Source organism: Phyllopteryx taeniolatus, chromosome 1 (genome assembly GCF_024500385.1).
Source record: "Phyllopteryx taeniolatus isolate TA_2022b chromosome 1, UOR_Ptae_1.2, whole genome shotgun sequence".
Taxonomy (NCBI): Eukaryota; Metazoa; Chordata; class Actinopteri; order Syngnathiformes; family Syngnathidae; genus Phyllopteryx; species Phyllopteryx taeniolatus.
This window is the reverse complement of record NC_084502.1, coordinates 2493665-2521242: the sequence shown is the minus strand read 5'-3', so window position 1 is coordinate 2521242 and position 27578 is coordinate 2493665. Positions and strand designations below refer to the sequence as shown.

At 44.0% G+C, this 27578-nt stretch overlaps 1 protein-coding gene across 1 annotated transcript in view; it reads left to right on the top strand.

The window, feature by feature from the left end:
• The window catches only part of LOC133489445 (ERC protein 2-like), a 138971-nt gene that overhangs the window by 63125 nt on the left and 48268 nt on the right, over positions 1–27578 (top strand). Inside the window, 1 exon segment of the mRNA XM_061798565.1 lies at positions 628–788. Coding sequence (XP_061654549.1) covers positions 628–788 — 161 coding nt within the window.

Below are 27578 nucleotides of genomic sequence, written 5' to 3'. Positions count from 1 at the left end.
TATGGATCCCACTATACCGTACAGGTGTACTTAATGTTGTAGCTGATCAGTGTATACATATCAGGGTTTCAAACTCAAACTCAGTTTTGGGGCCACATACAGCCTAATTGGATATCAAGTGGGCCGGGCCAGTAAAATCATTGCATATGTCATACAATTTTCCCCTTACTTTTAATGCAAAGCTATACAAGTACATTTTTTTATATTTTTATGATTTTACAAAACAACCTCAGATTTCTTCAGAATTTTTTGCTTAAATTTTAGCATCCACATTTTAATACCTGATCACTTTTTAATACCTGATCACAGTGATTGTATACAAAGGCACAAAATGTTGAGTCACAGGTATTTGGAACCAAAAAATATAGTATTGCACTTCAAATTAAATCAATTTATGAAGATTTAGAAATTATTTGCACCCCATTTTCTACATAAGCATAATTATCAAAATTATACCCAACCCCAAATGTATTTTTTCACTAGCAAATTCATCCTGCGAGCCAGATTGAACCCCCTCGCGGGCCGGCTTTGGCCCGCAGGCCTTATGTTTGACACCTCTGGTGTATATGAAATAGACATAAACAATTAGGCACTGTCTATTACCAAAGTATGTTTCCCCTTGATTAGCTGGAAGAGCTGATAGGGGCCCTGGAGAAGACACGACAGGAACTGGACGCGACAAAGTTGCATCTGGCCTCCACTCAGCAGACCTTGCACGAGCGAGATGGACACCTCAGCCGCCTGCGGCAGGAAAGACGGAAACAGCTGGAGGAGATTCTGGAAATGAAGTTAGTTTCACTCTACCCACTCTACCTTCCTAGCTACCTACCTTCCTTCCTTCCTTAAATGCATGGATTGAATGAATAAGTGTGTCAACAACATTTGCGGCTGTATCCCTGCTGCTTTAAAGTGAGCGTTGGTGTACGCTGTGGTCACTGATTATTATTATTTTTTATACTAATGTCAACCTGATGAAAACCTTTGGTAGGGGTTCCCTCCAGCTTTTATTTGTCCAAATTCACTCAATGAAATTTCAGGCGTGTCTATCATGAGCAGACCCACAACCGAGTCTCAAAAACCCATGACCTGAAGCACACAGGATGGCTGTCATTTTTGTCCATTTTATGGTCATTTGAACCATTTCAAAGTGTCCTTCAAAGTTGCCTGAAAGATTTTGTCTGATTGCGACTGAATCTGAACCTCCTAGAAAGCTGGATGACATGCATGGGGGGCATAGTATGGCAGCAAAGGTTGAGCACACGTATAGAGAACTCAAATACAAGGTCAGAGTCAGGCCAAACGTTTTGCGTCTGATGAAAGCTCCGATTTCCTGCCAACTCTGTGCCTCCTTCTGGCACAATCTAGCAAATTCTACACATCCCAAAGGGGCATGGGGGTTGCTCGCAACTTTAATTGACCTTGCTTTTTTTTTTGCACCGGGGCACAGTCATGCTGGAGCAAAAAGGGCTTTCCCCAAGTTGGATGTAAGATGAAATGATAAAGCAATATATATGCATATGAGTCCCCCATGGATATCACATGAAGTTTTAGTCGGATCAGTTGTTGCTTTTGTGCGTTTGAGTACAGGTGCTGCAGCCTCAGCTTAGAGAGAGCAGCTGTAATAAAATGTGATGTTTTTGTGTTTAACAAAAAAAAAAAAAAAAAAAAACGTAGAACTGGATGTGTTTTAGTGTATGAATGTGTGAGTGAATTCAGTAATGTGTCAGTGGAGGAACTGCATATGCGTTTGTTTTGACATCTCTGGTAGAAGGTGCATGTTGCTGAAAATATAGCCGTCAGAAAAGTAACATAAACACCAACACCCAGTGCCAGACAATGACATCACACATAGTCATTGGAACCTTTAATTCCATTGTCTTGCAAAGAGAATGTGTGCATATAAACAGATAGAAACACATATATGGTATAATATCGGTTCCACTTTCCCCCATCTAAGCAGTGGTTTCCAGCAGGACACAGTCACAAGCTGTGTCTCCTTTTTAGATGTGAAAATGCAAACACAGAACATTTGCTTGACAATTGAATTACTCTTGTATAGTCTGCTGGCGCTAGTCTTAAATCATTCTTCTATTAGCATTACAGCCATATTTGAGGAAGAATATCAGTGTGATGGTTGGCTGACACAAATATCAAAATTACATATGCCTTTTGTGTGTAAGTCTACACTCACAAAAGGTGATGGAGGGGGCACGGAGGCCATGATTGTGTGTGTGTGTGTGTGGTCTGCACTACATATGCAACGCAGTGTGCATGAGGAGGTCAGAAGCATCGGTTTGGGGTCACCGACGATGAGGATTAGAAGACCATTGAACTGCGAGTGGAGCGAAGCTTTGTGAGACTCACTTGCATCTTAAGGTGCCTCGGACATACGAATGCCGAATGAGAACACATGCTTGCATATGATCACTCTCTCCTCTAGATAAATGCATACACACAGCCAAACACTCACAGACCATTTTCCCACAGCACAGCTCTGGTTCAAGTTAGCGCAGACACAAGCAAACGGGACCGAGAGGCTACAGAATGTGAAGTAATGGGAGAATGTGAGATGGAGGGAGGTCCTTGCAGCAGAGAAGGCTGCAATCCAATTCGGTCTGCACACATTGAACCATTTAAATCTTAGAAATCAGGAGAAAAGTTTGTGTGCGCGCGTGTGTGCGCCAAGTTTCTCTTTCATTCAATTGTAGTGTGGCATTTGTTTAAATGGGGAAAAAAAATTGAAAATGACCAGCTGTAGCAAACAATGTGACAATGTTTTAAAATGTGTGTGTGTGTGTATGTGTGTGTGTTTGTGTGTCTGTGGGGCGGGGGTGAGTGCCAGAGCAAAAGCCTCCTGGTTATTCAGTGTTGAAAAGTCTTTTTAAAAGTAATAATTAGACTAATCGATCGAAGAGCTTTTGATTTGTCTCTTTCAGATGTAGATTTACAAATATCAAAATTATACGCCAGGTTCATTCTAATGTCAGTCAGACTGGAGTTTCAGTAGTCACACACGCACACTAGAACTCGTAATTAAATGCATCGAGAGCCGGCGTGCCCAACTACGTGGCAGCGGCGGCCTAGTGGATCATTTGGTACCAGGCAGCAGAGAAAGTAGGATGAAAAGTGATTTGATTTATTTTTTTTGGCTCATTTGTATGCAGCACATCTGCAGACTATTTTATTTCAAAAACTGACCGCTTCCTTCCGTAGGTCTTTCCCGCACCTCACTTGTCTCGCAAAGAGAAGTGGCAGAAGTTTGAAGCATGACGCGATGCGTTGTACTGTTTACATCAAAGAGGAGATTTGTTAGAAGTAGTAATGTTTTTGCTTGAACATTTGAAAGATGAGGCATCTATCACACTTACATTTGTCAAAAGACAGAATAATTACAAGAGAGGCAGAAGATGATTTAGGGAGGGAATAGTAAATGATAGAAAAAAGATGGTAGATTTAGGGAGTGATTGATTGAGAGGGTGGTTGATGAGGAAAAGAAGTAAGGGAATGATGGAAGGAGTGAGTGAAGAAAGGGCAGAGAAAACAAGGAGTGGAGCTGCAAATGACATGGGAGGAAGCCGTGTTTGGTGTTTCTGTAAGCCACCATGTACCGCTATACCAATAAACATTCCACGGCGGCAAACTTTGGAACAGCACTTTGAGTGATTTCTTCAGCACCGGTTAGCAGATCAAGGAGGAGTGGTGAGATTTTTGCAATCCTCTTTGGCAGACCTTGACGATTATTACTATCCAAAAGATAATCGTCATTATCTACAATATTAGAACTGCCAACTGTCATTCAATACAATCAAAACTTCTGCCTTTGCAAAGGTCATTAATGCTCAGTTTTGAATGACACTGTCCATCTTTATGATTGTGATTTAGGTTTGCAATGGGCTACAACTGGATGTGCTTCTAATGGTTTGCTTGCTTATTCAGCAGAAGACAAAATATTAGAAATTATGTCCTGGACTAGATTCTTACTTTTAGATTAGGCAGGTGTAACCAATTGTGTTTGACTGGCCCTCTTAATAATAAAAAAAAATAAAAAATAAAAAAATAAATTAAAAAAAATAAGGTTTTCATTGTCTTAACAATAAAGTTACACTGCTCAAAATCTTTCAAAGAACAAATAACCAATTCAGGTTTCCAAAGAAATCATGGAATCAGTCTGAAAAACCAAAATGTACTCCGAACTTTTCACTCATTAAAGACTTTAAGCCTCTACTGTATAACAGCTGAACATCTGTTTATTAAAAAAAATTGTTCCGTCTTAAGCCAAGTCTTACCGTTCCCTAAATCCCAACGTCACGTACCGTAATTGATGTTCACTCCTTTGTCCATCAAGTTTCCTCCTGTGACCTTTCATTGGCAAGTCTGAGCAAACAAGCAAGCATGGCATAATGAAGCTTGGAGCAATAGCAACGTTATGACTTTCAAATCCCCGATGTAGACATCCTGTCTCTGTAAAGCCATCGCCGTGGTTACGGCAGCAAAACACTCAAGAGTCCAGCTGGAGCGGCAAGGTCATGTCCCCGCTCACTGATCTGTCTGAAGGGCCTAGACGCTCTCACTCCAGACTCAAGTACGCCATGAAAACATGGAAAAAGTGCGCATATTTTACAATGCACACACATAGACGTTTGCTGTTTTACTGTTCAACAGTACAGCAGCATTGTGCTCACATTTCTTATTTTCCTTTGGGCTTGTCCCTTTAGGGGTCGCCACAGCGCGTCATCCTTTTCCATGTAAGCCTATCTCCCGCATCCTCCTCTAGAAACACCAACTGCCCTTATGATGACATCCATCAACCTTCTCTTTGGTCTTCCTCTAGCTCTCTTGCCCGCGTTCTTAAAAATGGGCACCACCACAGTTTTCCTCCATTCCTCAGGCATCTTTTCACACGCTAGAATTCTATTGAACAAGCTGGTCAAAAACTCCACAGCCACCTCTCCGAGATGCTTCCATACCTCCACAGAAATGTCATCAGGACCAACTGCCTTTCCATTTGTTATCCTCTTTAATGCCTTTCTAACTTCCCCCTTACTAATCATTTCCACTTCCTGGTCCACCACACTTCTACTCTCCCCTCTCTCTCATTTTCCTCATTCATCAACTCCTCGAAGTATTCTTTCCATCCATCTAGCACACTACTGGAACCAGTCAACATATTTCCAACTCTACCCTTTATCACCCTAACCTGCTGCACATCCTTCCCATCTCTATCCCTCTGTCTGGCCAACCTGTATAGATCATTTTCTCCTTCTTTAGTGTCCAAGCTGACATACATGTCATCATATGCCTTGTTTGGCCTTTGCCACCTCTACCTTTGCCCTATGTCGCATCTCAATGTATTCCTTTCGCCTCTTCTCGGTCATCTCAGTGTCCCACTTCTTAGCTAACCCTTTTCCTTGTATGAGTTCCTGTACTGTTAGGTTCCACCACCAAGTCTCCTCTCCTTTCCTGCCAGAAGATACACCAAGTACTCTCCTGCCCGCTTCTCTGATCACCTTGGCTGCAGTGGTCCAGTCTTCTGGAAGCTCCTCCTGTCCACCGAGAGCCTGTCTCACTTCTTCCCGAAAAGCTGCACAACACTCGTCCTGTCTCAGCTTCCACCACATGGTTCTCTGCTCTGCCTTTGTCTTCCTAATCTTCCTCCCCACCACCAGAGTCATCGTACACACCACCATCCTATGCTGTTTAGCCACACTCTCCCCTACCAATACCTTACAGTTGGTAACCTCCTTCAGATTACATCATCTGCACAAGATGTAATCCACCTGCGTGCTTCTACCTCCGCTCTTGTAGGTCACCCTATGTTCGTGCCTCTTCTGGAAAAAAGTGTTCACTACAGCCATTTGCATCCTTGTTGCAAAGTCTACATCCTTGTTGCAAAGTCTACCACCATCTGTCCCTCCAAGTTCCTTTCCTGGATGCCGTACTTTCCCATCACTTCTTCATCACCCCTATTTCCCTCACAAACATGTCCATTACAATCTGCACCAATTATGACTCTCTCTGTCTGGGTTTCTCAGAACTACTTCATCTTGCTCCTTCCAGAATTTCTCTTTTACCTCTAGGTCACATCCTACCTGTGGGGCATAGCCACTAATCCGTTACCGTTATCCGTTGTTAACCCGGGCCATGACCGATCCGGTATGGAATTCTTTGGATGAACGCTCATATTTGTTTGGCAAAGTTTTAAGCCGGATGCCCTTCCTGACGCAACCCTCTGCATTTATCCAGGCTTGGGACCAGCCTACAGCATCGGGCTGCATTAGCATTGTGCTCACATATGTGATTGTGAAATTAGTCACCTTCAAAAGATCTTGCATACAGTACACAGACAAGAATGCGCACAGTCGATGCTTTGTGCGAGCGATTAGACGCTCACTTACCGATGCACGCGTGCACAAGTATGGTGTTCAAAAAAGTGCGATTGTTGTGTTAAGGCAACGATGAGACATTGAAGGTGGCTGAAAGGGATTCTCTGTGTTGCAGTGATGAGGTGGAGCTGACCACACATCACCTTCCTCTTCCTGAACAGGTTTGTGTGCGTGTCGCCTCGTGGGAACTCGGGGCCATTCATCATGTCTGTCTGTGCTCCGGTGCCCTCTGACACCCGTGTTTACCTTCGACATGTGTGTCGGCTGTCAGCTTGCTGGCTGTGTTATTATGTCAGGGCACGGCTCCGCCCTACTTGACTACCTCTCCGTTCTCCGTTTGGTCAGTGGGGGGGCCAGATCAACATAGGAGTTTTAGAGATAAATGGAAAGAGAAAAGAGAGCTTAAGATGGGGGGAAAAGTGGGCTGAAAGAAGAATATATACTGTATACCAGCTAGGTCTTTGGAAACAATATAGTATATTCGAGTGCTTAACACATTTACTAGGTTACCACCGAGTGTAAAGTTTATACGGTGGCTTATGTCATACTAGAGCGGCTCCAACTACTGGAGACAAATTCCTTGTGTATTTTTGACATACGTGGCAAATGCAGATGATTCTGATTCTGTCAGGCCGTTCATTTGGTACCTGGGCCTTCAATGGGGACATGCCCAAATTATTCAAACTCTTTATATCACCAAATCACATCACAATTCTAGAAAACATCAGTACTGTACTATTCAAAAACCCAATATAACAGCCAGCAACTGTCCCACGTACACAGTCTAGAGCAGTTCAGAATTGATATTTATGATATCACGTGATGAAACCCCCCCCCCCCAAAAAAAATTTAATAAATACATCATACTCACCAGAGATGCTTGATTTTTAAATGCATTAATGTGTTGAGATTTGCTAGCTGAAGTTGGGTTGAACCCGTTTTGTTCTGTCCAACCAATTAGATGACTTGAAATGCTGACTGTCATCGAGGGCCAGCCTGTTGGCACTGCGAGGACGAATTTGAAATCTGATTGGTTTAAGACACTGTTTGGGCAACGCTTACGTCAATCAGCACCACTGATTCTGAGGCCCTGCGGCAAATTAGATTCACATGGCAGCACATACATAGAGGCTAAAATCTGATTGGACAAAATATATAACATTTACTACACATACAGGAAGCAGTATGAGAGAAACACTTCAAAATGAAGAGAATAGACTGTTGGGAATAGGTTAATACACTTTCATGAAACATATATATGAATTTTGGTTGGAAATGTAGACCAGTGCTTCTGTTAATGTTTAGGCCAGCAGAGAAGACCATTCACCACTGGCTTGAGACCACTGCAACCCTAAATGAGTCGGATGCTAACCTACCTACCTACTGATTTTCATTTCAATGTTTGATATTTATGGCCAAGTGTTTTTCATACAAATATTTGGGTGTCGTTTTGGCTTTTCTACTGTATTAGCACAAGTCAGCGATAGGTTACGGCGCGTTCTGACTTCAACTTTGGGTTATGTCGCAGCTGTAGGGATGGAGGTCGTAAATCAAGGACGCCCTTTACATATTTTTGCATAAAATCATAAGTATATGATTCCAGCGAATTGGACCATGGCTTCTATAACTTTAATTTACGGTCACTAGTAGTGATTGCACAATATTGGAATCAAAAGACTGTATGGTTGAGCGTCTGAATAAACATCTCCTCAATACAATGTGATTAGTTGTTGCTCGGAAGAAACTGCTTATAATGTGTCGTCACAAGTGTTTAGTTAAAGTTATAGACATAAATGAAATCGTTTTTCCAGGGGCAAAAATAAATAAATCATGTCCATTTTGGAGGCTAAAGTAGAGAAGATTTGAAACACACGTGACAGGCATAGCAAAAGATAGAGGGGCCCCATCAAAGGTGGTACTTGGGACAATACTGCAGAAGCAAGTACCAAATACTGAGAATCAAGTATGTATGATAGTCTCTCCTGTCTTTTACTTCATTGACTTGTGTGACACTGACCTGATACTTTCAGTATAAACTTCTTTCCTCTTCGTTTGCCACTCCCTCAGCCTGCTGCTCTATCTTTTGACGGGTGGAAGAAGGCCTGGAATTTATCACACGTACCTAATAATTACTATCCCAGGATATGGTCCTGAGGAAGTAGGGAAGTAGGTGCACTAGCTCTGCTAATTAGTGTCCCTTGCAAATGCACAAATACACACAACACACACTCTCACACAAAAAGCTAATAAGTGTCATTTGGCTGGCGTACAAGTCTCCAGTTGGCTTAATCTGATTGGCTTTTGGGAGACTAACACCCCCGCGTTTGTGTGGTTGTATAAATCTCAGGGCTAATTGACTGAAAGCCTCGTGTTCGTGTGTGCACGTGAGCGCGCGATTGATTAGGCAGTCCCTGCAGCCATAAAGAGCCCGCTCAGGACACAGCACCCAGATGTGACCAGTGATAGCCTCCTAAACTACAGTCCAGCCCTCGGGGTCACTGATGGAATGAGGAGAAGGAAGTTGGTGGGGGTGGGGGTCGGGGGTCTGTCACAGTAGGAGGGGATATACACTGGGATTATTTGACTTTGATACAGCTGGGTGTGTAACGTTATAGAATGTGCTGAGTTGTAAAATAGCAATTTAAAATGGTGGCTGAGAGGAATGCCTTCATGGTTTACCATAATGGGCATGTAAAATGTTTCTGTGCCCATGCAAAGTGAGCCAGTGGAGCTTACTGGCACATATTCACACACTGTAAACACCTCTTACACTCTGTGGTTTGTATACAGGCACACACACACTCGCACACGCAAACACACACACACACTCACACACGCACACACACACACCTGATCTCCAACTCTTGTTGCAGTTTTCTCTGGTTTGTGTAAATACATGTCTGTCTTTATCCTTGCTTGCGTGTGTGCGTGCGTGACTCCGACTCCACCTGGCTGTTTTTCTCTTCATACAAATCTTAATTTTTTATTTTTTTGTAAACATAACTAACTTGCCGGCACGGTCTGCGAATGGTTGGCACATCTGCCTCACAGTTCTGGGGACCGGGGTTCAAATCCCTGGCCCCGCCTGTGTGGCGTTTGCATGTTCTCCCCGTGCCTGAATGTGTTTTCTCCGGGCACTCCGGTTTCCTCTCACATCCCAAAAACATGCGTGGTAGGTTGATTGAAGACTCTAAATTGCCCGTAGGTGGGAATATGAGTGCGAATGGTGATTTGTTGATATGTGCCCTGCGATTGGCTGGCAACCAGTTCAGGGTGTACCCCACCTCCCGCCGAAGATAGATGGGATAGGCTCCAGCAGCCCGCGACCCTCGTGAGGATAAGCAGTAAAGAAAATGGATGGATGGAAAATTTACTTCTAAACACTTTTGCTTCTACACGTTCTCATCATCTTGTTGTTGAAATTTGTTTCACTGAATCCTCTGTAAAGGTCACTTTCACTTTTGATTTAGATTTTTTATTTTTTTTTGCCCCTTCATCTCTCTCATACTTTGCTTAGCGGATGGCAGCTCTAAAGTTGACCTTCATTCACAGTGGTGCAGGTAGACGTTTGAAAGTAGAATATGAATATAAAACATGCAAAGCCCACTGCTGAAGTTTGTTATAATATACAGAAACAACAACAAAAAAACATGACAGGATAAATAAGACAGTTGTTATAAATTGGATGTTGCTCTACAGCACAGGTGTCAAACTGGTGGCCTGGGGGCCAGACCCGGCCCGCCACATCATTTTATGTGTCCCGCGAAAGCAAATCAAATTTGCTCATTGTGTTCTGGTGTAATACCATTGAGATATTTGCAAGCATTTTTTTGTTACCAATCCCACGTTAAAAAGAAATAAGAAAAACATGTTTTTATAGGCTTCTTATTTCAAAACAGGTTATTCATCAATGTGTTGTGTATACTGTATGTAATTACAGTATATGAGGTAATCTTTCATTTATATGGATTCACAAAAATGAGTTTGACACCCCTGCTCTACAGTATAAGTCAATCGTTATCTGATATGAAAGGAGCATAAAAGACGTTTAAAAAAAAATTTGAGGCAGTGCATTTAGTTTTGAGATGAATTAGTGGTACATTAATCAGAAACCGGTTGAAGAGCATTTGTAAATGTTAGGGTGTGAGAAGTCAAAAACTCACGAGGCTTCGAGCCATAAAGAGCCTTGAGGTGATTCATTCTTCTCATCACGTCTATGAGGTTATTTTTTTTGTTTTGTTTTTATTTTTTTGGGAAGGTGTTCAGTTTGGGTTTGATACATTAAAGGGGTTGTTTAGTCTTGACATAGTTCGACTGAGTGCCGGTCAAGTTGTTTACATGGTGACCCGAATGGTAGTGCTCTTCAAATATATCGAACCTGCTTTCAAAATACTGTTACTGTGAAAATGCATGCTGTTGCCAGGCATACAGCACCTCCCCAGGAGGTTTTAATCAAGAAGAATGACCGAACCACCACCCACTATGAATTTACCACAGCAGCCGCTGGCACTTGTGGATTGCGAACGTGTGTCTGATTTGGTTAATTTATGGATGCAGATCTAAACCGTAATTATCATTATGCGCTTCTCGGCAACGGCAGAAAACAGCCCGAGCAAGTTTGGCTGAATCTGTGTATCTTTCTGATGTGTTTATGTGCACACAAAAACAAGTGCCTACAAGCATTTGTTTTTCTGTGTTTGCATGCCAGTCCTCAGGCACACAAGAACAACCATGTGAGCATGGGCGCTCATAGTAAAAAAAGATGAGCAGACTCTTCCAGTGGCTCGGCAGTGTGACATGCTTAACTTCTCTTGCTTGCTCCTTTTTATTCTGTCATTTGTGTCGTCTCTAGCGAGCAAAGAAAAAAAATATAAATTTATCTCAAAAGCAGGCTCTAAAATGGCTTAAGCACAATACATTTCATTCGATTGCGATTTTTCAACTCTGCAATAAACTGTCATTTTTGAGATATTAGTGGTGATCCAAAGAAAAGAAAAGGAACAAAAAAGCCAGAGTCTATTTGAGGCAAATGGTCTCCTTACACAAGATGGCAACCGCAGTATAATGTGTGTAGTCTAGCATTTGTAAAACTTGCGTCAGTAAGACAGAGGCGGCCTTCATGTGGGCCGAACAAGTGGGAAGAAAAAGGACTGGTCACCACTAACAAAACAAGACAGAAGTTCTGCATAGACAAGAATGGACAGTGTGAGAAGAGATGACAGTTTGGCATTCAAGCTATATATAGATGAAATGAAAAATAATGTAAAAGAGACAAAAAGACAGTGTGCAACATGTGAGCATTCCTGAATAATTGCAGTTGAGCTTGCATACACACAGTATGTGTCTGTCTTTATTAAGATCAAGGATATACTGTATTGTCTTTGTTTCAGCATACAATAGTCAACCGAATAAAGTCGCCGCCTCCGACCGCATGTCCTTAAAGATGCACCTGGCAGTGTGACAATTTGGTGGTATAAAGTCAGTTTAAACCTACGGCTACTCAGACCATGTCCAAAATCCTGGCGGAAGGTCAACTAACGCGATTTTGGTGACTTTGATGAGTATAACAGGGAGACAGATACTGAGCTCAGTATCATATATTTAAGTCACCATCTAAGCTAACTTTGATTCTTTATTCTAAAGCTATGTAGGAGAAATTTAGGTTTTTTTTTTTTTTTTTTTTTTTTTTTTTTTTTTTTCCTCAGCCCGCACACAGATGGAGTGTTGTGTGGAGATATTCACCGAATTTGACAATATGTATTGGATTACAACACAACACTCCCTGGCACTCACTGCCCCATTCTATACACAGGTCTCTGAGTTCAGCATTTACAAAAATCAAAAGTGTGTATTTGGCCTTAGGTTACACTTGATTGAATTAGAAGAAATGGTGCACACATGTGCATACACACATACGAACACACTCACAGTGGCACTCACAAACATACAACCTCACAAGCACACTGATTTCTATTAAGTTTAAAAAAAAAAAAAAAAAAAAAAGCAAGTTGGGTGTCTTCTTCCATTGCCAGGGCTTTTATGTGATAAGATCGGGTCGGAGTGCTCTCCTATGCTGGATTCCTGAGCACATCAAACAACAGTAAACCACATCACAGGGGCAGGAAGAGCATAGCTCCATTAGCTTGCCCATAAAGAACACGTGTGTGTGCGTGTGTGTGTGTGCGTGTGTGTGTAATTGGAGAGCTACAAAAGGTTTACACACACAGGACAAACATACTGAGGTATGCAGACCCCTGACATATTTACAAATTGAAGTTACCATATGTGAGCAGGCAACAAGGCTGTTGTCCTAATTTGCCGCATTACCGTTAAAAACATATATCCATTCTACATCGCATTTCATTCATTGCACTCATCTTAGTTGGAGATAATAGTCTGGTTAAAAGAAAAATGTATCATGATGTGATAAATTAGTGACACAGGAAAAACAAGAATTTAGGAATCAGTTTGTTGGCCAGATGGCTATTATTAACTTTTAGAGTTTACAAGTGATACAGGCATGCCCCCCAACACACACACACATGCTCACACAGTCCGCAAGTAGAACACGGCCTTGAAGTCTCAGTCATGTCCTTGACTTCTTGCAGAGCATACAGAAACGTCGCTGTCATAAGGTGTTGGGCGACATTCTTAATACAATGAGAGAGGTCGGAGGAGCGACGAGGAGATGAAGTTAAACGTGTTTAAACGGGCTTTGTGACGAGAGATTGACCCAGATGGGGTTTATGGCTTTTCTTTTTCAAATTAATTTGAAACAGATCTGCCTCACATATACTGGCCAAGCAACATGTACGGAGATAGCGTCACTCTGCACTTGGCCTTGGGGGTTTGGGAGGGATTTGATTGGAACTGGATATCCTCATCATTGTTCTGCTGTCTCTACCATGAAAGGATGTCATTATCATCCATGTAGGCGCGAGGACACAAGAAAAAACATCATGTGCTGGTTTTAAGCCGTATCCAGCAACTAAACAACTACAGCAAATTAAGCGAGCCAGTAGGCGTCTAAAGAAAACGTGGCTGCAGACAAATTTGGCCCCGTGCCTAAGTGGAATGAAGACGCAGGGCCCACCAAGCTCTCGGCTAAGCCGTTGCTAATATGTATTTATTCGGGGGCTTAGCCTGCCTGCTATCATTTCAGCTTTTTGGCTTGCAAGTGGATCTCACCTTTAATGCACACAAATAAATCAGCATTGAAGCCACACGGGACGACGGCAGCAATTGAACATCCAAATGGTGGTAAAGCCCAGAAAATTGTGTGGAAGAGACTGAAGCAAACCAGATGATGGCAAGTAGGGAAACCAAACGAGCGCTCATGCTCGCTGGCAGACCCTAAATGCTTGCTGCTCCTGTAGTCTACTTGGCTTTGTTTGAGCATGTCCGATGTAACCAGTCACAAGGGAGCCTCCGCCAGAGCAAACACTCACACACAAGCACAGCGTTGAACCATACTGTCTTTTATGGTGCCGGTGACTCTGGCAACATGACACCTTGGGCAAATAATAAGTAATAAAGTAATTGCAGCACATTGTTCAGGTCCGCCTCCTGGCACGGTTTGTTTTTTAGGCTCAGTGCCTCGCTTTTCTCACATCAGTGTCCGGACATGTCACGTTGGCAGGTTAGCGCACAGTAATCACACATGCAGATACATGCAAACGGACAATTAACTAAGATAGCAATATACACAAACACATAAATTATCGTAACCTCCAAGCGCACTGCAAACACTCAAAATCTTACCATTTTACCACCTTATCTTATTTCGAGTGAAAAGCCTCCAAACTAATCTGATTACACTTACAATAAGACTCACCACGTAAAAATGTCACTTGTTTTGAGACCTTTTTTACTTGTTTCAATCTAATTTATATTTGAAATATATAAAAAAAATAGGAAACTAAATTCAAGTGGAGGATGAAAAAAAAACACTTCACTGACCTTTTTTGTGCTACTTATTTCAAGTATGGCTGGCAACCAGTTCAGGGTGTACCCCACCTCCTGCCCGATGACAGCTGGGATAGGCTCCAGCACGCCCGCGACCCTAGTGAGGAGAAGCGGCTCAGAAAATGGATGGATGGATGGATAGTTCAAGTAAAGAAACGCTTGAGACAAGGAAAAATTGTCTGAAATCTGAACACTTAACTGCGTGTGAAAAAGGGCAGGAAACATTACAAGTGAGCGTAATAGCTTACTCACAATAATGCATCACGTTCACATCTGCTTTTTCATTCCCTTCTGAAGGCCAAGGTGCAGCAGTGGCACAATATCACCACCACCACCACCAAACTGGGTGCTCATAAACACATATACAGTACAGCACGCTCCTTCGTGTAACCATAGCCAGCAAAAAAGCCTGAGTGGAAGCCATTGTTAAAATAACTATGATGTAACCCACCCAAGGAGCTTGCTTGGCTGTGCGTGTGTAGTGCTAGGTGGAAATCAGCGGTTCTGTCTGTAGCATGTGACTGCAAACTACCGGTCTCTTTGTTAGAAACCAGACATGAACAGGTGTGTGGGAGGGCTTTCTGAGCACTTGACATTTGAGTCAGTCTGCATTTATGTCATCTGCGGATAGGTTTATATTTACAGTATGCCCGTTTGTGGACATTGCGACATCATCAAGCAGGAACGTCAAAGAGCGTATGCACTTGTGATTACAAGGCAAATAGTTTTGCCGTTGCGTGCTCGCGTGTACGTGTATATGGAGCTTCAGCTCTTCTATTTGTTCGCTTGTAAAATATAAAAAAAACACACACACCATCTTCCAGTAACTAAAGCTGCGAGTCTTCTGCACATGAATCATATTTATTATAACTACTGTATACTTATAACTACAACTATGGCTGTTGGGAATTTACACCGTATAAGCAAAATGCAATGACAAGACCGAGTACACCAGAGGCGAGATCTGTCTGCACTACCTACATATAAATTACGCAGATTATAGAGCAGTGTGGCCCGGCTCTACTGTCTTGTCTGCGTGTGAGTGGGGATGTCTTTTTAAGTGTGTGTGTTTGTGCATGTTCTATAGGTGTTAAAGTTGATAACCAGTTTGGCACTTCGATGTGTGTCTCTTTCCAAATGTTTCCCTATTCGTATTGAGATAACAAATAAAAATGACTTTTCATGAAAGACCAAGTGCTAATTACGTTACCCTTTGATCCTATGATCCTCCCTGATCTGTTTAAATGCACAACAGACCTGTCCGGACCTGGTTAGTGCTCCTCTAATCATCGCCCTGATCTCATCCTCAGTGTTTCTGTGTGTGTGTGTGTATGTGTGTGTGATGTGTAACCCTCGTTCTGCCTATTCACATCTGTTTGTTTATTGCAGCTTTTTTTGTTGTTGTTTTTTGCCCTAAATGTTCATGCAGTAAAGCTGACTTAATGAAGTCAAAATTAGTATGTGGTTCGAGTGTGTTTGCGTCTCAGTCTATAAAGATGTTGCACTGTTCTTGCTGCCTGGTCTCAAAGCAGAGCAGTTAAAGATGTTTTTGCCTTGCTAACATTTGACCCACCTTCATAAATACACACACAAAAAAGGAAAGAACCATTTTTAGATTGCATTTAGCATTTACTACATGTGGTAATTGTGTATGGAACTTAGCAGAGCATATATACTGTATATAGGTGCACTTACAAATCTCTCCAAATCTGAGACCATGGTCCTCTGTTGGAAAAGGGTGGTGCGCCCTTTCCAGGTCAGGGATGAGATCCTGCCCCAAGTGGAGGAGTTCAAGTTCTGAATGGAACGAGAGATTGACAGGTGGATCGGTGCGGCATCTGCAGTGATGCGGACTTTGTATCAGTCCGTTGTGGTAAAGAAGGAGCTAAGCCGAAAGGCGAAGCTCTCGATTTACCGGTCGATCTACGTTCCTACCCTCACCTATGGTCACGAGCTGTGGGTAGTGAGTGAAAGAACGAGATCCCGGATACAAGCGGCCGAAATGAGTTTCCTCCGCAGGGTGTCTGGGGTCTCCCTTTAGAGATAGGGTGAGAAGCTCGGTCATCCGCGAGGATCTCAGAGTAGAGCCCCTGCTCCTCCACATCGAGAGGAGGCAGATGAGGTGGCTGGGGCATCTGATTCGGATGCCTCCCGGACACCTCCCTGGTGACGTGTTCCGGGCACGTCCCACCGTGAGGAGACCCCGGGGACGACCCAGGACACGCTGGAGAGACTACGTCTCTCGGCTGGCCTGGGAACGCCTCGGGATCCCCCCGGAAGACCTGGATGAAGTGGCTGGGGAGAGCGACGTCTGGGCATTCCTGCTAAAGCTACTGCCCCCACGACCCGACCTCGGATAAGCAGTAGAAAATGGATGGATGGAAGTAATGGTATTCTGTTTTCTTAATTTGAGACATTTCTCAAGACACTTTTACAATGCATTAAATTGCGCTACAGTAAGAATCTTCATGTTAATGATTTTTTTTCACTGAAACGTATTCTTTAGCGGCACGGTGGCCGACTGGTTAGAGCGTCAGCCTCACAGTTCTGAGGTGCGGGGTTCAATCCCCGTCCACGCCTGTGTGGAGTTTGCATGTTCTCCCCGTGCCTGCGTGGGTTTTCTCCGGGCACTCCGGTTTCCTCCCACATCCCAAAAACATGCATTAATTGGAGACTCTAAATTGCCCATAGGCATGACTGTGAGTGCGAATGGTTGTTTGTTCCTATGTGCCCTGCGATTGGCTGGCAACCAGTTCAGGGTGTACCCCGCCTCCTGCCCGATGACAGCTGGGATAGGCTCCAGCACGCCCGCGACCCTAGTGAGGAGAAGCGGCTCAGAAAATGGATGGATGGATGGACGTATTCTTTAGTCTGCCACTGAACTTCTGTTCATGTTGTATTTAGTAGTTTGTAGAAATATTTGTGTGTCACGGTGGACCACTGGTTAGCACATCTGCCTCACAGTTCTGAGGACCGGGGTTAAAATCCCGGCCCCGCCTGTGTGGAGTTTGCATGTTCTCCCCGTGCCTGCGTGGGCTTTCTCCGGGTATTCCGGTTTCCTCCCACATCCCCAAAACATGCACGGTAGGTTAATTGAAGACCCTAAATTGCCCGTAGGTGTGAATGTGAGTGGGAATGCTTGTTTGTTGATATGTGCCCTCCGATTGCCTGGCAACCAGTTCAGGGTGTACCCCGCCTCCTGCCCGCAGTTAGCTGGGATAGGCTCCAGCCGTGACCCTAGTGAGGATAATGAATGGATGGATTGATGGATAGAAAGTTTTGCTTTTGTTGGGTTACTGTAGAATATCAGAGATACATTTTCATTCAAATGCACCCCACTTTGACACAACCTATTAATACGGGGGTCACCAACATGGCAGCCCCCAAGGATCACATTGTAAAGATAGCTCACCACTAATGGGACATTGTGACTTCCTGGGAATGTCATCGAAGGGATCATTTGAAAATGTAAACACTTGCAGAGATTTATAGAAATAGTGTTACATTACATATTAATCTGTTTTCTATCTTGTGAAGTCATTATTGATAACTATTGTGAAAAATCATGAAAATAATCATTGTCTCTATTCATTATGAATAATAACATGAATAAAGGAAAACATTGATTGAGGAGTATCTGTAACATTTGCACAACCATTGTCCCAGATTATCGCACTACTCGTCACTTTAATCCGCATACACTCCTTGAAGTCTCAGTGCCCTTTGCACAATGGTCATTGCACCGGACTATTGCGATATTAGCCATTCGAACTGCTCTAAGTGCTAGAGGACTGCATCTTTTTGCACAATTGTTTTTTGTCAATGTCTTTATGTCTCCAAAGTGTTCTGTAAATTGACTGTCTGTTGTACTAGAGCGGCTCCAACTACCGGAGACAAATTCCTTGTGTGTTTTGGACATACTTGGCAAATAAAGATGATTCTGATTCTGATTCTGATTTGGGATTTGAGAAGTGCCTATTAAACTGGTAAATCTTTTGCAGTAATCAGTACTCAAGAAGTTGCTCTGAATTTCAAAAAGGTTGGTGACCACGGTACTAATAGGTGTCAAGGAGATAAAAAGCATATTTTTTTGTTTTTAATGCATGTCACATTCTAATTCCTTTCAGTTGAAGACAGAAAAAGCAAAACACACCTGTGGAGTAAAGCCACTTTTCAATGATAATGTAAGATTCACTGATGTGATAATGTTAATGGTTTAATCTCAAAATTTTGGTTGATCTCTAAATTGTACAAGGTTTGGGAGGTTTTAACGTAGGAGGTCAAAGGACTTTCGTTCTAGTTTAGTTGTTCAGAGCAACTATTACTGGAAGTAGCACCAAATGGTTGTAGCTGTAATCGGCAGAGTGTGGGTTGAATGTTAGTGTGAACTTGGGTATCCTTTACTCTCTGACGGGAAAGCCGACAGTCCCGCCTCCAAGGAAAACAGTCATATTGGGGCTAATCCAGACCAAAGGACAGTTCACATGTGTTGTCTCAAGCATCCATGCACACTAAACTTGCATTGGGCCAAGTCCTAGCTAGCCTGTGTTCCGGAGACCACATTCGTTGGTTACATAATTGTCTGGGGTGTTTTTTTTTCATACTGTGGGACACAGATACTGATCTGTCCCTTTACCTCAAACCACTTTTTAAACTAAACAAGCATCACATCGTCAGGACAGTGTTATCAAGGAAATTGGTGAACATGCGGCTATAACTTTGTATGCGTGTTGTTCTGTGTGTCACTATGGCTCCTGGAAATAAGTGCGGTGGCCTCCCATTCCACCGCATGTCGGCTGTGGTTCCACTGTGGTCCACTGCCAGGACCTACAACTGGAGCTCAGAAAACACGTTGAGGATCCGGGACGCAAGACCAGTCTTTCATCATGTACGTGCAAACACGTGCAATTTTAGTGCGAGTCTGCGTGCTTCTGTAATGGCACTTCACCAGGTTATACTCTTTGCACATGATATTTTAGGGCTTTCTGGCCCAGTGTCAAGAGTTTTCAATGTATTTCCAAGTGGAAGTTAAATGACCAATGTGAGCGATAGTTTTTTTAGAGGACAGGAAAGGCTCGAGGAATGAGGAGAGAGAGAGGAAAGCAAGGAGGGTAATTGAAGGGTTCAGGGTAATACTTAGACCAAGCATTGCTGTTTCAACGTGTTTGAATAACCTCCTTGAACTTAATATTTTGCCCCACTCTGGAATGAGTAGAGGTCACTCTGGATCTGAATAAAGAATATCGGGCACACAAAAGCCTGAAGCGGAGATGTGGCCGGTCTGTGATTTCAATAACAAAGATGTATAAGGAGAGTTGATTGGGTGATGAAAGGTAGTGAGATTCAGTCTGTTTCTTTACAGTGGCCGTCCTGTTTAAGAGTGTATTTCAAAGTATTTGATTTGATTTAAAATGATACAAAGCTGAAGACATCCACCTCGTATTTGTACAGTGCTTTACTCTTCAGACATGTTAGAGCTGAACTGTTTACTGTCGCTGCAGTCCAGCAGACAGCATTCACCACATCACATACCAAAGCATTAATTGACTACACAAAAGGCTCTTGTTACAGGACTATGATAAGTTAAAACAGTTAAATAATACGGATATAAAGCCAATCTCCAAGGAGGTTTTGCTCTACTGACACGTACAATACATCCCTAGCATTGCACAAGAAAAATATTTTTTTTATTTTTTTTTTTATCCAGATGTGGCTAAAGATGCATTCATCAATGAGGTATTTTCACTTTTGTTAATGTGAATATTTTTACATAACTTTGAATTTGTCAATGAATAATGCATGAGTGGCATATTATCAGCCTTAGGTAGGGGGTGGTTATGAATTTCTATAACGCGGGGCTAATCATCCAGCCATCCATTTTCTTCTGCTTATCCGAGGTCGGGTCGCAGGGGCAGCAGCGTAAGCAGGGAAGCCCAGACTCCCCTTTCCCCAGCCACTTCCTCCAGCCACTTCCTCCAGCTCTTCCGGGGGATCCCAAGGCGTTCTCAGGCCAGCCAGGAGACATAGTCTCTCCAGCATGTCCTGGGCCGTCCCCAGGGCCTCCTCCCTTTGGGACATGCCCGGAACACCTCACCAGCGAGGCGTCTGTGAGGGATCCTAACCAGATGCTTGAGCCACCTCATCTGGAGCCTCTCGCAGCGGCCCGACTCTGAGCCCCTCCCAGATGACCTAGTCCCTAAGGGACCGCCCGGAAACCCTGCAAAGGAAACTCTTTTCAGCCACTTGTATCTGCGATCTTGTTCTTTAGGTCACAACCCACAGTTTGCGACCAATAGGTGAGGGTAGGAATGCAGAGGGACAGGTAAATAGAGCGCATTGCCTTTCAGCTCAGGTTTTGCTTCACCATGACAGACCAATACAGAGTCTACATCACTGCAGACGCTGCACCGTTCCACCTGTTGGTCTCCTCCTATATTCTTCCCTCCCTCGTGAACAAGACCCCGAGATACTTGAACTCCTCCACTTGGGACAGGATCTCATTTCCGACCTTGAGAGGGCACATCACCCTTTTCAGACTGAGGATCATGCAGGGCTGATGTTCATCCTAGCTGCTTCACACTCTGCTGTGAACCGCTCCAGCGAGAGTTGAAGGTCACGGCTTGATGAAGCCATCAGAACCACATCATCTGCAGAAAGAAGAGACACAATGCTGAGGCCACTAAACCGGAGCTCGGCTGTACCCAGAAATTCTGTCCATTAAGGTAATAAACAGAATCAGTGACATAGGGCAGCCTTGGCGGAGTCCAACTCTCACCGGAAATGTATTCAACTTATTGCCGGCAATGTAAACCAAACTCTTGACACCAGTCGTACAGGGACCCCATATTTCCAGAGCCTCCTCCACAGTATTCCCGAGGGACACGGTCCACAAAACATGTAGATTGGTTGGGCAAACTCCCATGCACCCCCAAGGACAATTCTGATGGTGAAGAGCTGGTCCACTGTTCCACGGCCAGGACGAAAACCACACTGCTCCTCCTGAACTTATAATTGACTTCCACAAAGACCTTCCTCTCCAGAACCCCTAAATAGACCTTACTTGGGAGGCTGAGGAGTGTGATTTCCTCTGTAGATGGAACACACCCTCCAGTCCCCCTTCTTACAAAGGGAGACCTCCACTCCAGTCTATCAATCCAGAGGCACTGACCCCAATGTCCACACAATGTTGCAGAGACGTGTGAACCAGGACTGCCCCACAACATCCAGAAACTTTGGGAACGCCAGGCGGCTCTCATCTACCTCCGAGTCCCTGGCACCAAGGAGCTTTTTAAACACCTCGGTGACCTCAAACCCAGAGATAGAAGAGGCCGCCTCAGAGCACCCAACTCTGCTTCTTCTTGGGAAGGCGTGTTGGTAGAATTGAGGAGGTATTCGGCGCACCGACTCACAACATCCCGAGTTGAGGTCAGCAGTGCCCCATCGCCACTATACACAGTGTTGATGGTGCACTGCTTCCCCCTCCTGAGCCGTCGGATTGTGGGCCGGAATTTCCTCAAATCCGTTTAGAAGTCGTTCTCCATGGCCTCACCAAACTCCTCCCATGACCGAGTTTTTGCCTCAGCGAGCACAAAAGCCATATTCCGCTTGCCTAGCCGGTACGCATCAGTGCCTCAGGAGTCCTACAGGCAAAAAAAGCCCAATGGGACTCCTTCAGCTTGACGGCATCTCTTACCGCTGGTGTCCACCAACAGGTTCGGGGATCGCGCCACGACAGGCACGACCACTTTATAGCCACAGCTTAGGATGGCCACCTCGACAATGGATTTGCGCAACATGGTCCACTCGGACTCAATGTCCCCCGCCTCCCATTGGAGGAAGGCGAAGTTCTACCGGAATTTGAACCTCCTTCTGATAGGGGACTCTTCCAGACGTTCCCAGCAGACCCTTAATACGTTTGGGTCTGCCAGGTCGGACCAGTGTTTTCCCCACCATCAGAGCCAACACACCACCAGGTGGTGATCAGTTGACAGCTCCGCCCCTCTCTTCAACTGAGTGTCCAAGACATGTGGCCGCAAGTCCGATGACACGACCACAAAGTCGATCATCAAACTGTGTCCTGGTGCCAAGTGCACATATGGACACCCTCATGTCTGAACATGGTGTTCGTTATGAACAATCCCTGACAAGCACAGAAGTCCATTTGGGGTTCTTCCCAATCATGCCCTTCCAGGTCTCACTGCCCACGTGAGAGGGGAATTCCCCCAGCAGAACGAGGGAACTCCCAGCAAGGGTGCTCTCCAGCACGCCCTCCAAGGACTCCAAGAAGGGTGGGTACTCTGAGCTGTTTTTTGGTGTGTAGGCCCAGACAACAGTCAGGACCTGTTCCCCCACCTGTAGGCATAGGGAATCTACCCTCACATCCGCTGGGGTGAACCCCAACGTACAGGCACCGAGATGTGGGGCAGTCTGTATACCCACACCTGCTTGGCGCCTCTCACCGTGGGCAACTCCAGAGTGGCAGCGATTCCAGCCCCTTTCAAGAAGACTGGTACCAGAACCCAAGCTGTGTGTCGAAGCGAGCCCGATTATATTCAGTCAGAATTTCTCAACCTCGCACACCAGCTCAGGCTCTTTCCCTGCCAGAGAGGTGATGCTCCATGTCCCTAAAGCCAGTTTCTGTAGCCGGGGGTTGGACCAACATGGTCCCCGACTTCAGCCGCCGCCCAGCTCACAATTCACCTGACCCCCTTAACCCCTCCAACAGGTGCTGAGCCCATGGGAAGGGGAGCTACGTTGTCTTTTCGGGCTGTGCCCGGCCGGGTCCCATGGGCGCTCGCCAATGTGCCCCACCTCTGGGCCTGGCTCCAGAGGGGGGCCCCGGTGACCTGCGTCCAGGCAAGGGAAAAAAAAGTTCCAATATTTGTACTCATCATAAGGGGTCTTAGAGCATGCTTTGTCATAAAGCTCCAGACAAATTTCTGAAAAAAATGTCGGTACCCCCCTTCCCACCTTTGAGGACATGCACGCTGCCAGAAATAAGACAAGAGCATGCAAAATCCTCCTGGACCCTTCACATTCTGGTCACCACCTCTTCCAGCTCCTTCCCTCAGGTAGGCGCTATTGAACAATGCAAACTAAAACAAGCAGATGTTCCAACAGCTTCTTCCCTCTTGCCATTAACTTCTTTAACAGTTAACTTACAATTCTATTGTAACATGCTGCTAATTTTGTGTTGAGATTGTTGCTACGGCTCTGTCGGGCCAATCATACATTATCCGTGCACTCGCTGTAGTAGTCTCGACACTCGGCACTACTTACATATCTGTTGTTGACCAATATGGGCCACTTGTGCTTGGGAAGTAACTGCACCATTTGCACAATTGACACTGTTCCAGACTATTGTTCTATTAGTCATTTCAAACTGCTCTAAATTGCTAGAGGACTCTGCATCATTTGCACAATTGTCAAAAAATAAATACACAAAACGTAAACACTACTGGTAACATTTCATTTCTCAGTGACTCTCCGTCCTGTGTTTTTATGTCTTAAAAGTATTCTCTGTCAAATGGCTGTCTGTTGTCGTACTAGAGCGCCTCCAACTACCGGAGACAATTTCCTTGTGTTTTTGGCATACTTTGCAAATAAAGATGATTCTGACAATTTAGCTCCAACATGATAAAGTGACGGTTCCAGGAAGAGCGCTAATCAAATTATTTTCCCCTGGTGTCAGCCTGCATTCTATTTAGTTCCCTTCATTATGCTTCTTCAATGTCATCTGAGCTCTTCAAATGGCATTCTTCTTTGCCTCATTTTTCTTTTCTTTTTTTAATATAAATGAATGAAAGGAAGAAGTCTTGGCAGCCATGTTACTCATTTTTGACTCACCTCGCTCACCTTTCTCAGTGGTGACAGGGCACTTTAAAGAACCCAGATGCTTGATGTCTGTGCATGTGCATGTTTAGAGGCTCTGTCTACATTTGTGGTACTTGGGGAAAGAAAACCAGATAAACAATAAATGCTGAAAGCAAACCTCCCCTTTAAGAAATTACGAACTGCTGTTTTTTGAAGTTTTTGGGGTCAGACTTCATCTGTTAGTTTGTGTTGGAGCCCTGTGCCAGGCTCTGCCAGACAATTTGACAAACCTAATATACCGTATGTTATGCTTGAGTTGATGTAAAAGGCAGAAAGTCTTGTAGTAAGTTTTTTTTTTTTTTTGGGGGGGGGACTGCCAATTGCATCACAAGCTTCACTTGCCTGGTGTCCGATCAAGCTTTCTCTATTTATTTATGCGGGTTTACAGAAAGGATCCACCCGAGCCTTTGCTGATCCTGTAAGGTTGATACAATGAACCTGGAAGCGAGAGCTGGTGTATAATAAAAGCACTGGCTTTGGGTACTCGTATGCTTATTTGCTTTTCAAGATCACTATCTCAATCTTGACATTTTTGCTTCAGATGTGGAGTCCGATTCAGGATGTGTTCGGCATGAAGACCACAGACAACCTGGCTCTGCCCTCAGTGGAAAAATAAACCTACCAACAGTTTAATAATTATTATTGTCTTGTCAGTGCCTTACACGTAAGGCTGGAAGTGAATGGTTGGGAGAAATGTACCAGCTGCTCTTTTTTTTTTTTTTTCTTCCAACATTTTATTTTTATTTAATTTATTTTACCAGGGTTCTCCAACTACATTTGGACATACAGTCACACGTATCGTCCATTTGTCTTCAGCTCAAGTTGACACTGAAACCTAAATGAAATACTGTCAAATTGAACTGTAGTGCACAATTTGGCAAATTCGTACATCAGCGTAGAACTTTTACAGTATTGTATATTCCCCCCCCCCCCCCCCCCCCCCACTCTAATAGATCATATAAAACACATTGAATTCCTCTTTAAGTGCATCTGTAGATCTTGTTGCGTATGATAAATATTGTCACTAGCTGAATCTGATAGTTTAGTTTGGGACAAATGTTAGCGAGCTCTGTGTGTGTCATTAATCTGCATTCTTACACACAAGGCCACCTGGTCCTACTCTGTGCTTGTGCCTCTCTATCTGACTTCCCGCCTGGAATGCACCGGTGGCCCGTCTGGTCCTGCTCATCTCTGGGAGCAGTCAGCCACCTCTCCTCGTCTCTGCTCCCACTCTAAACATTTAGCTACTTTTGGCAGATTTGTTGATTTTTGTCCCCTTGTGTTTTTCCTCTTGTTGCTGTAAAACTGATACATACCCTTTCAATTAGACCAGTCGGTCAGAGCACCAGTGAGGGAGTCAGAGTGAGCAGAGTAAGTGGGTTGTATATTTTATTAGTGAAGTGAAAACACACACAAACTCGCCTAGTTCTGGGGGAACCATCTGTTGTCATGGTTTTTTTTTTTTTTGGGGGGGGTGGCTAACATTCAAGCATTTTTGCCTGAAGCACAGAATTACTATGTAATAATTAATATTTTAGTCTTAATGCTGGAAATATACATTTTGCGCTTCCTCCTTTGACTTTCAAGTCTATAAATGACAGTGTCAGTCAACAATGTCCCTTCTCATGTCCTCTGCTTGCTCTCACCAGAGGCAGACTGAATAGCTAGCCCCCCGCCCCTCATCCCAACACTACACCACCAGCAGCCCATGCTGCAGCTTCACACACTTGCAATCAAGGAATGGCTATAAAATCCCCATGGGATGTCTCTGCAGAGCTGGATAGTTAAGCGGTGGGGAGTCTTGATCACAAACTTTATCATGGATGTTCAGGGAACTGATATCAGTAGGCTCCCCATGATCTTGCTGAAGGAATATATCACACTTTCATGGAAGACATGAAAGCACAAATGTGCGCACAGACAGGCTAAAGTGCGCTGTTTTCAGGGGCAGTATTGATGGTTCCCTGGGGCATCCCACGGACGCATCTGTTTCTGTCCGGCTGACTCTCCACACACATAATTTCAAGTAAGTCATAACACAAATTATAAACACATCTTCCTGTGACGCCAAGGAATAACAACGTGAAGTGAACTGAACTGATTTATGAGAGACTTGCACTCTTAAATCGTTACCTTTACTTCTTTACCACTTTTCTCTCATCCATAACCTTTTCCTTTTGATCTGCATTTTTTGTGTGTGTTTGATTAGCTATGCTTTTCCAGCAATATCCTGTACATTGGAATGTGTTAAAAATCTGTTTTCTTAACCCTCATTACTCAGAGATCGGTCTGGCCTGGTAGCGTCTCCTTTACCCTGTGACATCACAGTCTGTCAACAGCAGTCCCACCACTAAGGGTGCCTTCATCCAAGCCCTTTCTCCTCATTTGTCCGCAATACCACCCCCCCCATTTTTTTATTTTTTTTTACTTTGTGTGTATTTTCTTTCCATTTCTGACCTCTCCGACTCCTTTTCCTTTCACCTCCTGTCACACGGTCATGTACTCTAACCATCCATCTCCCACCAATGTATATCTGAGGGTCTCAATATGTCCTGGGCCTACGGAAGTTCAATTGGAATCACATGTTGCACTTGAACTAAGATATCCACCCCCTTATAAATAAGATGTCAGTCCAAGCTACAGTATATGCTTGCCATTTTGGAGGCTAACATGAGCTCTTGTGGTCCTAAAACCAACACGTGATATGTGCATTAACACGCAGCTTTTCATGTAAGGACTATGTTTATTCTGTTACCCAAAAGCTGTTATCTAGTAGACTTATAAAAATGTTCTGTAATTCTGGAGATTTAGGATTTATCTCCCCTCTTATTATAGCACCTCATGACTTCTGAGTGCACACGGTCTGAGTTTTATGAAGATCGATTACACGCTTGTCATGACAACAACATTTCATTGTCACCCTTCCAACCGGACAGGAAATGAAGATAATCCTTTGTTGGTCAACGACACGCCAAGTGTATATTAAGCAGGGAGTGAGACCAGAGGGTGGGAAAGCACAATTGTTCACTTTGTAAAAAGTCCAAGCATTCTTCTTGTGTGTGTCGGCCTCATGGATGAATCCTGCTGTTTTACACTGGAGGCCAAATGGTCAATCAAATTAGTTGGATTCAAAGGACAAATCAGCCCACAGACGCACATTATGCATCCATTGCACACAATTTCATTGATTAAGGATGTGGGAGACAGAGTTTATTGGCTGGCTAATCATAATAATGATCCTTTTTATTGTTTTAGGAAGACATCAGTCAGTATACCCCTACAGGACCACTCAGAGTGCGGCCCACAGGGAGACAGCACTGTAATCTGCTGAGCTCATTTACAAACTGGAGGGGACAG